Consider the following 13891-nt stretch of genomic DNA (forward strand, 5'->3'; position numbering starts at 1 on the left):
GGTTAATGCAATGAAATAGCCAGATAATTTAAAAATGCTTCCATCATCAAGTAGTTATGATCATTTTGCACACGTTTTAACAAGCGAATTTTCAATGCTTTTAAAACACGGTGAAAATATGGAAGGTGACGGAAACGACTTAAACAAACGAATTGGTTATTCCTGTAATTGCTTTGAATTCTTAAACGGAGTATATAGGATGAAGTGAGCATTTAGTAAAACAAAATTTTTAATCAATAACTATAGAATTTCTGAATTACTCCTTTCATCGAAATAGGTCATTCTTACGTTGCAAGACAAAACAAATCCCAAAAATGTATTGTGTTCAAATGTCACTTTTTCCAAAAAAGAATTTTTATATCGCTAGTTCATGTTTAGTTATATTTTTAATAATGCTAGATTATAAACAATTTTAGGACGAGAAACTGCTGTTTCTGGGATTCCCTCCTTTAGCGAGCTCATCATTGGGGTCACCAAGGCAAACCGACCATCCGAGTCTGACACGACTACTGGAAACGAGCACGCTAAATATTGCTCGAAAAGTAAGCATTCGTAATCGTTCACCGATCGAAAGCATCCTATGCCTTCATTCTTGGATCCAAATCCAGCTAGTTTGGTTTGAACACGATCCGATGCAACTAACCTTGGGAGATAAAATTGGAGTAGCACAGATATGCGACACTGGTGGTATGAGAATTAATATAGGGGCGAAATATTTCAGTCAATTTACAGGATAAATGAAACAAGAACGGGTTGAATAATGTTTGATTCCCATATTTCCGTAACGTATGTGTGGCCTTTTGTGATAAAGTGCGTCAAAAATTTTGGCGATTAATTGGAAAGAAAGGCAGCTGTTGACATGTAGAGTCCTATGTTTCATTGTTCAAACTGGAAGCACCGCTTAATTTTCTCCTCCTTTCTCTTTCTACTTCGATTCATAACCTTTTAACCGAGTAAGTCACGCATATGTGAAGTGTAAGTTCAGGTAAGAAAATTGGGCGTTACTAGCACATATATATGCATGTACATAGATATATATATGTGCCCATTCATTCATTCCTGCATTCACGTGATGTTTCAAGCCGAGTGAAAATAGGTTGCCAGAATTTTGTGAAACTGTTTTTAAAATTGCTTTGAAAAATCACTGTTGAAATTTGTGCTATTTTTATATTTATCACTTAACAAATCAGAATCCGTGACAAATTGAAACGACTAAGGAGTGAAAAGTTGAAAACGAAATGCATACACACCATAATTCAATAAAAAAGAACAAAATATAGGATTTTAAACATCCCGCGGGATTTCCAGAAACAGTCTCAGTGTTCAATGATCGAGTGACTGATTATTTAATTGAGAAAGATAACAAAGTCCAAATAAAGGTGACTCATAAATTTGCAACAATTTTTAGCTTAAAGACGTTCAGCATTTTCTAATCCAAGTATTTGATCGCAAAAATAAGGATGTGTTTTTAAGTGCCATCCTTGATTAGATTACATTAAGACAAGTAGAATCGAACAAAGAGCTTCATTCTTTTGTAATGAAAGAAGCATCAGCCATACCACATATTCTTCTCTTCCCCTATGAAAATTCATTTCACAGAGATATGGTTGCAAAAAATACACCTAACCTTTTACCACGGGTCCATCTTAAGGGGTAAGTTGGTTACTGGGGTGCATCTGAACTATTATTGAAAAAAATAAAATGGGATGGAGCTCACCCATTCAATTATCGGCTTGCATCTCTGCTACTAAACAGCTGGCAATTGTGAAGATGCTGTTTAACTTTGTCAGTGCTCATTACAATAAAACCTTAAAACAAGATGAGAAGTAAATGAATTCGTTTCATTCCTTCCAAAGACTAAGTAATATCTTCGGGGACACTTTTTTATTCATAAATTTGGGAAAATGATTTGAATGGCTTTCTTGTTTGCTGTGTGGTCGATTTAAGGGAAGGTACCAATATCACAAAGACTAACCTTTAACGTTGATAATCTCACCATAAGCCTCGTATATACCCGTGACATCCCAAGTTCATTACCTGGGTCCGAAGTTACACTCACAAGACACATGCTCTTTACCCATTTAACAATAGCTACGAACACCAAATTGTGTGCAGACGAGTTTAAAATAATAAAATAAGGTGAGAGGGTTGTTGAGTCGAGGAGCAAAGTAACCTTTCCTTGGATTTTGAGTAACAACAAAATTGATCAGAAAATTAGTGACAAGTAGCACCATTTGAGAAACAGATATTTTGGTTGTAGTGATCAATGTTCCTTCAAAATCTTGGGAGCGAATGGTCTAACTACTGTTAATATGGCCACTTTTGTAGATGTTTTCTAGATGTTATGCAACAAATTAATCAGGTCTGAACTTTTCGACTGACCTATTCTGCTTGAAAGAATGGATCTACCATATGGAGTGAAGATGGATCCAAAACCCATAAATAGCATGAATTAATAATGATGGAGCGGCGTCTTACTGTAGGATGGATAGTGTGGAAGGGAGTGTTTATCCTGGACACATAAATTTCTTATCTGAACGAATTAAACAAATCCAAAAGATAGCTACTAAATTTACCCGTTAACTGCTTTACGTCATGTACTTTTGTAGGCGGAAGATGTGTCGCTGACAATGTTTGTGTGTACTGCACAGAGACGAATTTTTATTTTGTGGTTATGTCCTCTAGGAGTGGGTTGGAATGTTCGGAAATGACGAAAGCAGAACTCTGCATAGGTTAAAAAGATTTGTTAAAGTAGTCACGAAAGTGAAATTTCAATAGCAAAGCTAATTGAGGATGTTGGATGTCCATGCACTCACCTATAACATCGAAAAAGTTGTCACACTGGGAATAATGCAAGTTAAGAATATTTAGTCAATGAGGTCGGTAACTTTTCAAACAGCTCCCTTTATTACGAATTTTGCACTTTAAGCATACAATGGATTTCCCATGTTCCCCGGTATAATTTTCATTCCTTCGTTACGAGTGCATTCGACTGTTAGGGAAAAATGGGTATTTATCATATTTCTAAATGTTCTATGATTCAATGGAGCATAAATAAGTTCTTAAAGGGTAAAATGGAATGTGTGAAATGCCATAATGGTTTACTACTGAAAATCACAACTCTGCAAGATAGGGGTAGATTCCGCAGTATTCCAGAGGGCCTACTTAATTGCGCAATTTCGAGGGGAAATTCAATGATGTCTCTTTCCGCATTTCCATTTTGTCGTAGAATACTCGTAAGTTGTTTCAATAAAACATACTTATATGAGGATTTTTTCATTATTAAATTCCCACCGGAGTTAGCTTACAAGGTGTATCAAAACTTTTTTCGCTTTTATCAACCAGAGGATAATAAAAGGGCAAAAGAGGTTTTTCCTGGAGTTTGTCCTGAAATTATCGTGCCAAGCGCATAACATCTAAAAAGGCAAATTATTCCAGTTCTGCATGAATTAGTACGTTTCTTGACCGAAAAAGTAGCAGCGCACTAAACGAGGGGGGAATTAAGTTATTTGGACTAACAGAAATACAAAATGTAATTTGAACGAGAAAAACATGATAATGTATTCCATTGATGTGATCAAGACCTTTGGTGCTGAAGTAACCCCAGGGTCTAAGGGTCTTTATGTGATAATTTCGCCTTAATTTGTGTTCAATTTAAGTGCAAAACGCCTTCATTATTCATGCCATGTGACGATTTTTTATGCCAAAGCAGAACTCAATTACGATGAATCTTGTGAAGGAAATAGAATATTGGCGTTTTGACCACCAACCCGCACGAAGTGGAGGCAGTAAAGTTTGCCCTCTTAAAATTGCCCGAAAATTAGCCTTCAAAGTGTAGTGAAACTATGTTAGAATGAGACACTCTTTTCCAATATTAATTTGCTTTCCTTAAATAAAACCTAGATAATTAAGTAACTAAAACATTAATTTCACCTATTGCAGGAAAGTGAAATAAATGAGAACAATCCAAATAAGAAAAACATCCAGTCATTTTTAGATGCTTCCTGATTTAAAATGCGTTTTGGACCAATGAGGCGAGGTGATTTATCCATAAGATTCACAACTGTCCTCTTCTTCCTAGTTATTTTTGAATTTATATTCTGCTGCATGCCTAAATATTCATGCTCTACAACCGCTTATTTAGTCAACAAATAATTTAATCACCCTAGACTTAACCACAAGGCGTAAAACCTTGACATTTCAACCAACGCAGCCGTTCATTCACCTAAGAATTCAGAAAACAAAGCTTTTATTCAGCCATTTACTCTAAGGTTACGCTTAAAAAGTTTTTAAAAACCGCACCGAAATAAAAAACCATTCAAATGAAGATTCGCCCTGGAAGTTTAATGTGTTTTAACACATTCTATGGAAGGATCTCCAGGAAAAATCGACCGTCAGTTGCTCTATCATTCCAACATGATGCCAAGCGTCATTAATTTACTTACTAAATCAACTGAAAGTCAAAATTCATCAAAATGAAATATGGTTTTCCTCAGATTAAGACCATTCTACATCAATTTCATTGTCCTTCATGCGTTTTGTGTAATTGCGGTTTATATGGATTTGTGTGCACGAAATGCAGTTGACTTATGCATTAGGAAAGTGGGGAGACAAAGAAAGTCTAAAGAAAACAGAAATGGTAGTTTTACAAACTGTTACGACAAAATTTTACTTATGCTAAAGTAGGATTTACAACACTTAAAATTCGTTTTCCTTTTGAAGTGCATGGTCGAAGGTGCACCATGTCTTCACACACGGCAGCTTATTAAATTAGTGTTCACCATGGATCTAAATCAGCCCCAAAATTTCACATACCTTTGATACCCACTTTCATTAACTGAAATCTCCATGAGTACGTTTAGGCTACAACCTACACGAGGGAAATCGAATCTTAGCAATTCAGTTATCAACACATCCGACCATCAATAACATATACACGCCGAGATTCTCTCCAGAGCTATTATGCTAAACACATTGAAAATACACAGAAACGAGACGTCTGTCTAGAACCAATGTCACTTAAAAAGATAGCATACGTTGAGACACTCGAAATGACTACCCATAAGCACGGAATTTACTAGATGTTTCGCAACAAGTGCATACGATCACCAAATCGCACCATTCAAGAGGTTCAGACACTACTTTTTGACGAAAAATGATGATGGAGACTACTCGTTTGATGAAATCAGAAACTTCAATTTTTAAATGGATGTTTAATGAAAATTGGCGGTAATTAGTGACAGAGATGGGATTTCCTTAGGATAATTTATGTTCCGATAGGTTTGATTGCAAGAAAAAATCCGAATATTGGCGTTTCATCGACCATTGCCGCAAAACAACTGTGAACAAGTGCAAAAATATTAAGAGGTCTCAAAGCAGGCAGCAAAATTCCAATTTTCGTACTTATGCTTTAAAATGTTTACAGGAGACCAAGTAAAGTAAGGGGAACTAAAACGATTATTTTAACATTCCTAGACGATATCTATTAACTTCCCAAAGAAATCGCACATATTTTTTCATTTACAGACATTTTGCGCTTGTTCAATTTGAAGCAAAATTGGCTTCTAGATTTCTACAGAATCCGATGGTTTTTTCCAACACCTTGATTGTCAGAGTATTCAAAGAAAATCGACCATCACAGTTCATATGGCCTATTTTTCTAGTTTGACACCAAGTGTGTAATTTTTAATCAGAACAACTCTTAACTAAAAAATAAAAATTTGGTAACTTTCCTCATACCAAGAACATCCTATATCGCCCCATTGTATTTCAAACCGAGACAATCTATTTGCGGCACGACTTATACAAATGATCGTCATCAAATTGGTAAAGATTGTATGCCACAAATGTGTGGCCTACAAATACAGAAAATAAAATGGGGACATCACACATAAAAGGTGGCAGCATCACATGTGTATTTTAAGTAGGTCAATATTCCAAATAATGCCAGCAATACCCGAGATATATCACTTTAGTTGACTAGACTTAAGCGTCTCAATCAAAACACACATAGAATCTTTTTGAAAATTTCAGAACAGAATAACCCTCATTTCCGATGCCTGTCGTCTTCGTACAAGAACAAGATCCTATTGCCATTTTCACATGAATATCCGTTTGAAAAGACAAAAAAGTTGGAAATTTTGCATTGATTGAATGTCCTCTTAGTGGACTTATTTTACTACGGAACTGATTACAAGAAAAGACGGCAAAGCTGGCATTATGACCATCAACACTACCGATCATGCCAGTACAGATGATTAGTAGTGCTGATAACTAGGCGCACAGAAAATAGGATGACTGCGATGTTGTGTAGCGTCGTGCATTGCTACTCTAGTGAGTGGGTGGATGGAGGCAAAGTCAACTGTGTCAAACGAATGGGAGGGTTATTGCAATCATCGACACCACCACCACGGGGAAGAACATGTAAGCCCACTTTTAGTTTTACCTTTCCCATCCCTTTAGGTGCGTGGGTGGATGTGGGTGCGTATGCCTCCGCAGAGGTTTGATTGATACATCTCCAGTGGACTACTAACATTGCAATTCACCTTGAAATCGAGTGCATTCATGTCTGATGGCATGGCTTATCTATACATTCCTATCTCCGTCTTTTGTCACATCGAACTCCATATCATCCATTTACTACAGATTTGCAACAAAACCGAAGCCAATAAAGTCCATGACTCCAGCAAGGGGAGTAATAATGGAATTGGGACTAATCATAAAATGTTTTGGTTGTCGTGGCTAGACTATGGCGTAGCGTTACCACCAATATTCCCTTAGAAATAGGTGATTCATGAACCTTGGAATCCGTGTAATCAATGTACTTCTATTTCCTTGCTTTTCCATGGCGCTAAATGGAATCAATAGCCCCATTATCCTGATTAACTTTGCTTGTTTCAATAATGAGTTTGCAGGTCAGAAATCACTTTGACTTTGTTCAAAAACCAAGTTTAACCTTTTGGTTAAAAAATACCCCAAAAATTGGCATTAAAAACGAAATCTTGCCGCAGACAATTCGGAATATGACGAAGTAGTATAAAAAGAAAATATTTTAGTAGGTTGAATGGATTCCCATTTAAAAGAGAAAGTATCGAATTAACATTCCGAAAATTAAGGTGCCATCGTGATTAGCATCATCTTAGTCGGAAAAAGGCATCTTGCACCTTAACCTAATTATATTTGAAAATCTGATATCCAGTAAAAAACAGTAGCCAGATCTTTGGGTTAATCAAGAATAGCGTACATCCCTGGCCAATCAACTCGGGACAGAAAACTTGCCAAGGTTGCACACCGCTTTTTAATGAGGTCAAATGTAAACCTCGCGTGCATTGGATGATGAGAATGCCAGCAGAGGTAGCGATGGTAGTAGTAGTCGTAGTCCTAGCGGTCAACACTGCCATTTTCATACATGCGATTCAGCATCGGTCTGCGTTCTGTGAAAATGCTACTAGAAAAATCCAGGCTAACAGAACATTTTGTTGTTTAAGTGAGGTAGCCAATGACATTGGTGTGAATTAACTGTCATATTCACATCTATTTCATAAAAATTAATAAGGGCTGGAAGTTGTGCATAAATGAAGACTGAAAACAAGATTCCGTAGTATGGTACCTATCGTGGTCAAAAACCAAACCCTCTGCCAATTCCGTGTACTGCTGCCATGAACGCTAATCGAAAGGATCTTTAAATGCGTGAACTTTTCAACGATATCGAAGAGCTATGCCTTTTAGGTAATGCCTTTTAATTGAGTTTGGCCTTACTATGACCTAGACAGATAGACTTCACCCAGCAAATAGCCTTTATGTGACAAACCCATTGGCCTGCGAATTGGCCTAGATAACGGCCGCAGGAGCGCTTGAGCTTACCTATTGTCTATTTAAAATGCTCTGAAGATGGCTGTAAAATGCGATATCAAGCACTGGTAAAATGACTTATTTTCGCTGAAAATGCAACCCATTCTGTTACCGATCGGCAGTGTTGAAAGGAGCCAGCATAGTTAGGAAAAAGTAACTTTACGTGCTATTTTAAAGACTGCCAAACTAATATGTTTGCCCAATCTTTTATAATTGTGGACAACCTAATTCCAAATTAGCTATTTCACCGACGGTTTAACCGAATCTTAAAGGATGACACTTTTTGAGACATTTAAAAGAGGTGCGTTCGTTTTGGAGGTTAACCCTCACATAAAGCAGTGACTTTGGCATAGAACCGGTGCTGAGCTCATCTTTGCTCAATGTCTTTAAGAATATTAAAGATCTAACCGTTAAGGCTGTGCTTACAACCAAGTAAAACATTAGTCAGCTTGCATTTGTTTTGAAAAAAGCTTTCAAATTATTCTGCAGATAGGCATCAAAAAATAAAGGATCGTCTTAGTTTCTGAAACATTATTGCTTTCTCCTCCCATACGATAATAAATGGTTCGTCTGAATCTTAGAATGTTCTTTAGCGTGAGTACCCATGACCATTATCACAACCCAACGACGAACCAGCCAATAGAAATGAGGGGTGGAGATATGAAGGGGAGGCTGGAGAAGTGACTCACAATAGAGTGCTTCATTACGATGACGAAACCAGACGGTGACATCAACACGATGACCCTCCTGATCAAACATCTCCCCACCGACCTTGAGGACTTGGGTGTCCTTGTTGCTCTGACGAACATTCATCACCGCAGCTCCTGCAGACATGTTAGATCGAAAGAGAACGAGGAGGAAAAGAAAATTTCAAATTCCCACAAAAGAGTGGACACAGAAAACCACTCCTTCTTCCTCCTCTCTCGATACCAATTCACGGGCTGTGTGCATGTAAGTATCCGTGTGTTTGTGGGCTTGCAATCGACCAAACTGACCAATGGGAAGCGTGGAGGCTGGCATTCACGGTACTTGGACGACTAGAGGGAGTGCAGTGATTGGATCCCTGGCAGGCTGTGATGTGTGCTATCACATGCGTGTGGTGCGGATAATAGTTGCCGTCATTGCAATCCCGCGTACAGGCACACAAAAACAAGCCAATTAACGTCCGCCACTTGCGGCTGGGTGGGGAAGACCGGCCCTTCTTGTCTGACTCACCCAGATCTCGCCACATTGCCATCTTCGGTTGGTCCTATTGCGACTGAAACAACCTTGCCCTTACCAGAGGTCTTGAAAATTTTGTTGGAGCCGCAGAATCAGTTCAGATTGCCGACCTCAACTCAAATGTTTAAACGAATATCAGCTTTGCATTCCTTCTTGACGAAATACTCTTTTAATCTGTCGATTCAGTGAAAATATAAAATACGCCTTCATGTGATTCTTTTTTGTTAGCGTGCAAATAAAATTCTGGCCCTGAATAGATTATTAAAGTTACAATAGGTGTACCTACAATAACATGCGTACGGAGTTTGACGCATCAGTTTACCGCTTCTATATTATCATGTGAAAGCACCGTTAAAGTAAGAACTTTAATCATAGAAGATTGTGGGTAATGATGAATAGAATCTAACGTGGTATATTCTTAAGCCAAGATTTTTCATGAGTGTGTTGTTAGTGTGTTTACTTCGAACTTAGGCAGACAAGTCTGGGAATGTTTTGTCTGGATTTCGACGGTCCCACATCAATGCTGCATCGCTCAATATGAATGAAAAAGTTGGCTTCCCAGTTTTATTTACAGTCTGACCGTTTAAACGAAGGGACGGAAGGCTGAAAAAGTAGTTAAAAGGCACTTTTTCCCAATCATAACTATTATTATTATTTTCCGTAATTTACCACTTTATGATGGACTAACCATTCGATAGCCCTGTTCCACTACCCATTTAATTCGATGAATAGCGAACATTTTATGATGAATATGAAGAGTCTATCCCCTCAAAAATTTAAAAAGCTACATTCGGTTTGCAACAAATTACAAATTTATCTCAATACATAAACATTTGTATCATACGGGAGATCTGCTCTCATAGGGTGGCACACTTCAACAAAATCAAATCAGGGAGTTTTAAAAGTGGCTCAAACTCTCATCATTATTTCATAAACTTTTAATTTACCAATTCTCTGTCACATGCAGCTAGTCCAATTTTTCACCATAGTGGGTTATTCGTACCCCATTCTTGAGAATGCGATCTTGCATATAACACCATTGGTTGTATTTGAGACGGATAAATGTGATTGGGAGGCTTAGACGGATCCTGTAAACTTCGGAATCACTATACAATTTTGCCTGATGTGGAAGTAATGTCTGATAACTACTTTCGGGATATAAAACGGCGTTCTTTTGTAAGAGTTTTATTTGGCCGAAATAATTGCCACAATGTGTTTTTCTGGCAATAGACATTTTGACGTAGTGCAGGCAGTGCAATTTTCAAACAAGAGTTGTAGATTGTTGACGAATTTCGATCGGTTGAAGAAAGACAGAGTGCCTATTTTAAGATCTACCACTTTTGCTTGTGACACTGAGATGTTTTGGTCTGTTTTAGTTACGCCACATACGTGAGACACGTCAAACCAAAAGGTAGTGACTAGGATTTGGAGGGAACAAAAACATCAATCAACTGGTACATCAGAACAATAAACCATCGAGACCGTGAAGGCCAATTTTTCCCTAAGATCCTGGTAGCAAACACATTAAGGAAGGCGTGATTCATGATTCGAGGTTAAACCGGGCTGCAATTGGTTATAACCATTCTCGGGTTGTTGAGTTCTGAGCTGTTTATTATTAAAACTCATTCAGTTTCATGACAGAAAGATTTGAATTAATTTGTGGAAATTTCATGCCACGTATTTCTGGGCATGCATGTTAAGAATGAAGAAATTTCCAATGCTTCTTTAGCCAAACACTCGTATCTCTCCAGGTTTGAAGCTATGTATAGCTAGAGAGAAATAACTTTACCATTTTATATGCTGGCGTGAAGAAGTATGCCTTATCCAATGAGTTCTAAGAAGGTGCAAAAACAGATTACTAAGAAATAGTACTAAATCTACGGCTTTACATAATGCAAAGAAAAAACTAACCTCACGGAGTTAAACACGACTTCATTATATCGGTGCTTCTTATTCTATTTAGCTGTTGAATAATTTAGCTTTCCAAATAAATGCTCCAATGTTTTTTTCTTTACAAAAGTGCGGAATGATGGAAGATATTACTAACCTAATTGTCAGCAGCCGATTTACCATTCGCAGTATAGCACTTTGACTTCGCATCCGCAATTGAACACTTCCAATGATGTCGAAAGGCATTACCATCAAGGACAAAAACACACCTACAATGACATTTAGTTACTGTTTTTTTTAGATTCAAAAGGACTTTATTTTACAACTTCCAACATAAATTTTCCAGAAATCATTCAGCTTCCCTTACAACAGAAATCAACAGAGTAGTCCACATCCATTTCATTTTGCTAAGAATGATGGAAAATTCCCAATTTTCACACATTTTTTGACTAGTTCCAATACAATTTAACCTTACTCTGCTGTTTATTTTTTCTTTGGCAGGAAGTAGTTTATGAATTCAGGACAGGTCTTAGTAGACATCTACAACTGTCGTGAATGCCGATTACCAGTGCACTAAATAGGCCTGCACATCTTTATGCATCCTTTAGAGGAAGATCGTTTTCTCATCTGACCCTCTTTTTGTTGAGTGCCGTTCCTGGTAGTGTCGGTTTCTACCCATCTGCGCCGATCATCACAACTGCATCCAAGTGAAGTGTAATTAACCTTAAGGCAATAAAGGAGATCATACAGTCTTGAAGCTTTTAATAATTCTTCAACTATGATGAAATTTATTTGTCATTTCTGCTATTCGTGGATTCTGTCAAGTGCATTTATTTACAAAGTGCCACTTAAGGCAAAAAGTGAATTGACAAAGGGTACAATTTTTAACTCACCTGATTATCGTGGAAACATTGACCTGAATAAACAAATCTATTTTAATAAAATAAAAATCGTGAATTTGTCTACAGGCTTCATTCACGTTTATTCATCATTTCCATCTAACTGCCGTTTTAATATCGCCTAATTATCTGTTTAAGTTCTTCTCATATCCAGTGAATCTAAGCAATATTTGTTTAAATAGTGCCACGTTTCCCCATCCAAGTCAAAGACCTCCTGGTCCTTCTGTACTCCGCAACAAACCTTCTGTATGGTCTTAGGGAATGCAATCCTGCTTTTATTGTCTATATGCTAAACCTAAATGTTGAAGAAGGAAGATGCATGCGTTGTTCGACTAAATTTGTGGAGACCCGCTATAGAAGGGGGATCACAACCATATGAACCTTCGACAAATAGTCCAGTTTTGAGCTCTGTAAAACTGATACCAGTTGAAGGAAACCAGGTTCTACTTAATTGTAATCGATCTTAACGAGAATCCATTGAATCATAATTCCGAAATTCACAGAACTAATCGTCAAGCTTGAAGGAGAGCGACCGTAGTGTGCTGAAGATAGCGTGCTTAATAATTTGGGCCACCTTTGTGACGTGGCGTTCTCCTCATGGGTGAGTTTAAACATTGCCTTCTCTCCATACAGAATGATCTAAAGTATTCAGTGATGAGTCAGTGCGATGCGGTCGATCGTCACATTTAACCAGGGGTATAATACCACTTTAAAAAGTTTATAAAATAATTTTATCGCCTAATTATTCCGTGTCATTTGTCTCAGATTTTAATGCGGAGCTTAAAAGTGTACCATCCGTCAAACAGATGACACGGTTGTCTTGATCCTCCTGATTCAGTCCCCGCAAATTCGGCTATTAACACCAGCTGTCTAGTGATCCTACATTCCTTATGTATATAAGCCGTGTTTGAAGTGTTTAGAATGTGGATACGTTCTTGAAATGATTTGCAACGTTTCTTATATATCTCGTTGGGCTGCCACCAAAGTGAAACCAGAACTACCTTTCAGGGAGCAAATTCTTAAATTCAGTTGTGGAAACTAATTTGAGGAAGGCCGAGTTGGTATGGTCCTTATGGTGTATGATAACACAATCAAAGTGTCTCCAAGCAATTACAATACAAACGTTAACTGTGAAAGGTTTTAGGGACATTCAAGAAAAGGTAACTAATGGAAATTTCTGCAACTTTGAATAGGAATCCTCACTGTGGGTTTGAATGCATTTCCAACAATCGTAAATTTTTTTAAAAAGCAATCTTAAAATGGCAATCCTAGATACGATCTTTATTGAATTTGCATAAAGTAAATGAATCACGCTAAAAGGAAGGTATTTGAATTAAATCAGGAGCTAAGTCTGGAGTGTACATTGTGGGTAATTCATAAATCTTCAAGCACTTCAATTTTAAAACCCGCTATATTTAGGCACTGTAATGATATTTTCCGAACCTAGCAGAGAAACCAAGTGGAAATTTCATTGTGAAAAAGTTCCTATTAGTATTATAGAGGTTAGACAACTTCTAATTTGCATTCTCAAAAGAGTCATTGAGGCGATTAAGAAAAAGTAATATGTAATCCAATCACAATATTGTATCCACTCTTTACACAAATTACGAATTAAATTAGGCGCCATAAAACTCAGCAGTATTTTGCAACGATGACAGAATTTCCAATTTTATGAAATGTTGTGCCTTCAAAAGCCAAGGGAAAAGGTAGACCATACGTGATCTTTTCTATCCCACTAATATTTCCCAGTTGATCCTCTCTACTTACATATAGACAATGAAGGCTTTAAGAAACACGTGCGTTGCTATCCCCGTTTCATTCCACTTTTGCTCCACCGGTAATTATGCAGCGCCAACAAACTACACCAATCAATTAAAATCGGCAGAAATGAGAGGGGAATACGAAGAGTGGCAATGAGAAGGAAACAGTATCGCCTTCTCCCTCTTCCTCACTCCCTTCTTGAAGTGCACACCTCACGGGTACGCTTTGCGGCATGCGGTAGGATGTGGAGTCTCGTGTCATCCCGTAGG

At 37.6% G+C, this 13891-nt stretch overlaps 1 protein-coding gene across 1 annotated transcript; it reads left to right on the forward strand. All coding sequences in view use genetic code 11, as the record gives it.

Moving 5' to 3' along the window:
* Positions 1 to 6793: 6793 nt before the first annotated feature.
* On the forward strand, positions 6794 to 11431 carry EGR_10014 (hypothetical protein; the record flags this gene model as incomplete). Its single annotated transcript, XM_024499263.1, has 4 exons — positions 6794 to 6914; positions 9349 to 9428; positions 11036 to 11125; positions 11309 to 11431. 4 exons carry the CDS (start codon positions 6794 to 6796, stop codon positions 11429 to 11431), a joined length of 414 nt encoding a protein of 137 aa, XP_024346327.1.
* Positions 11432 to 13891: the final 2460 nt, after the last annotated feature.

Source organism: Echinococcus granulosus, assembly GCF_000524195.1.
Source record: "Echinococcus granulosus chromosome Unknown EG_S00183, whole genome shotgun sequence".
Taxonomy (NCBI): Eukaryota; Metazoa; Platyhelminthes; class Cestoda; order Cyclophyllidea; family Taeniidae; genus Echinococcus; species Echinococcus granulosus.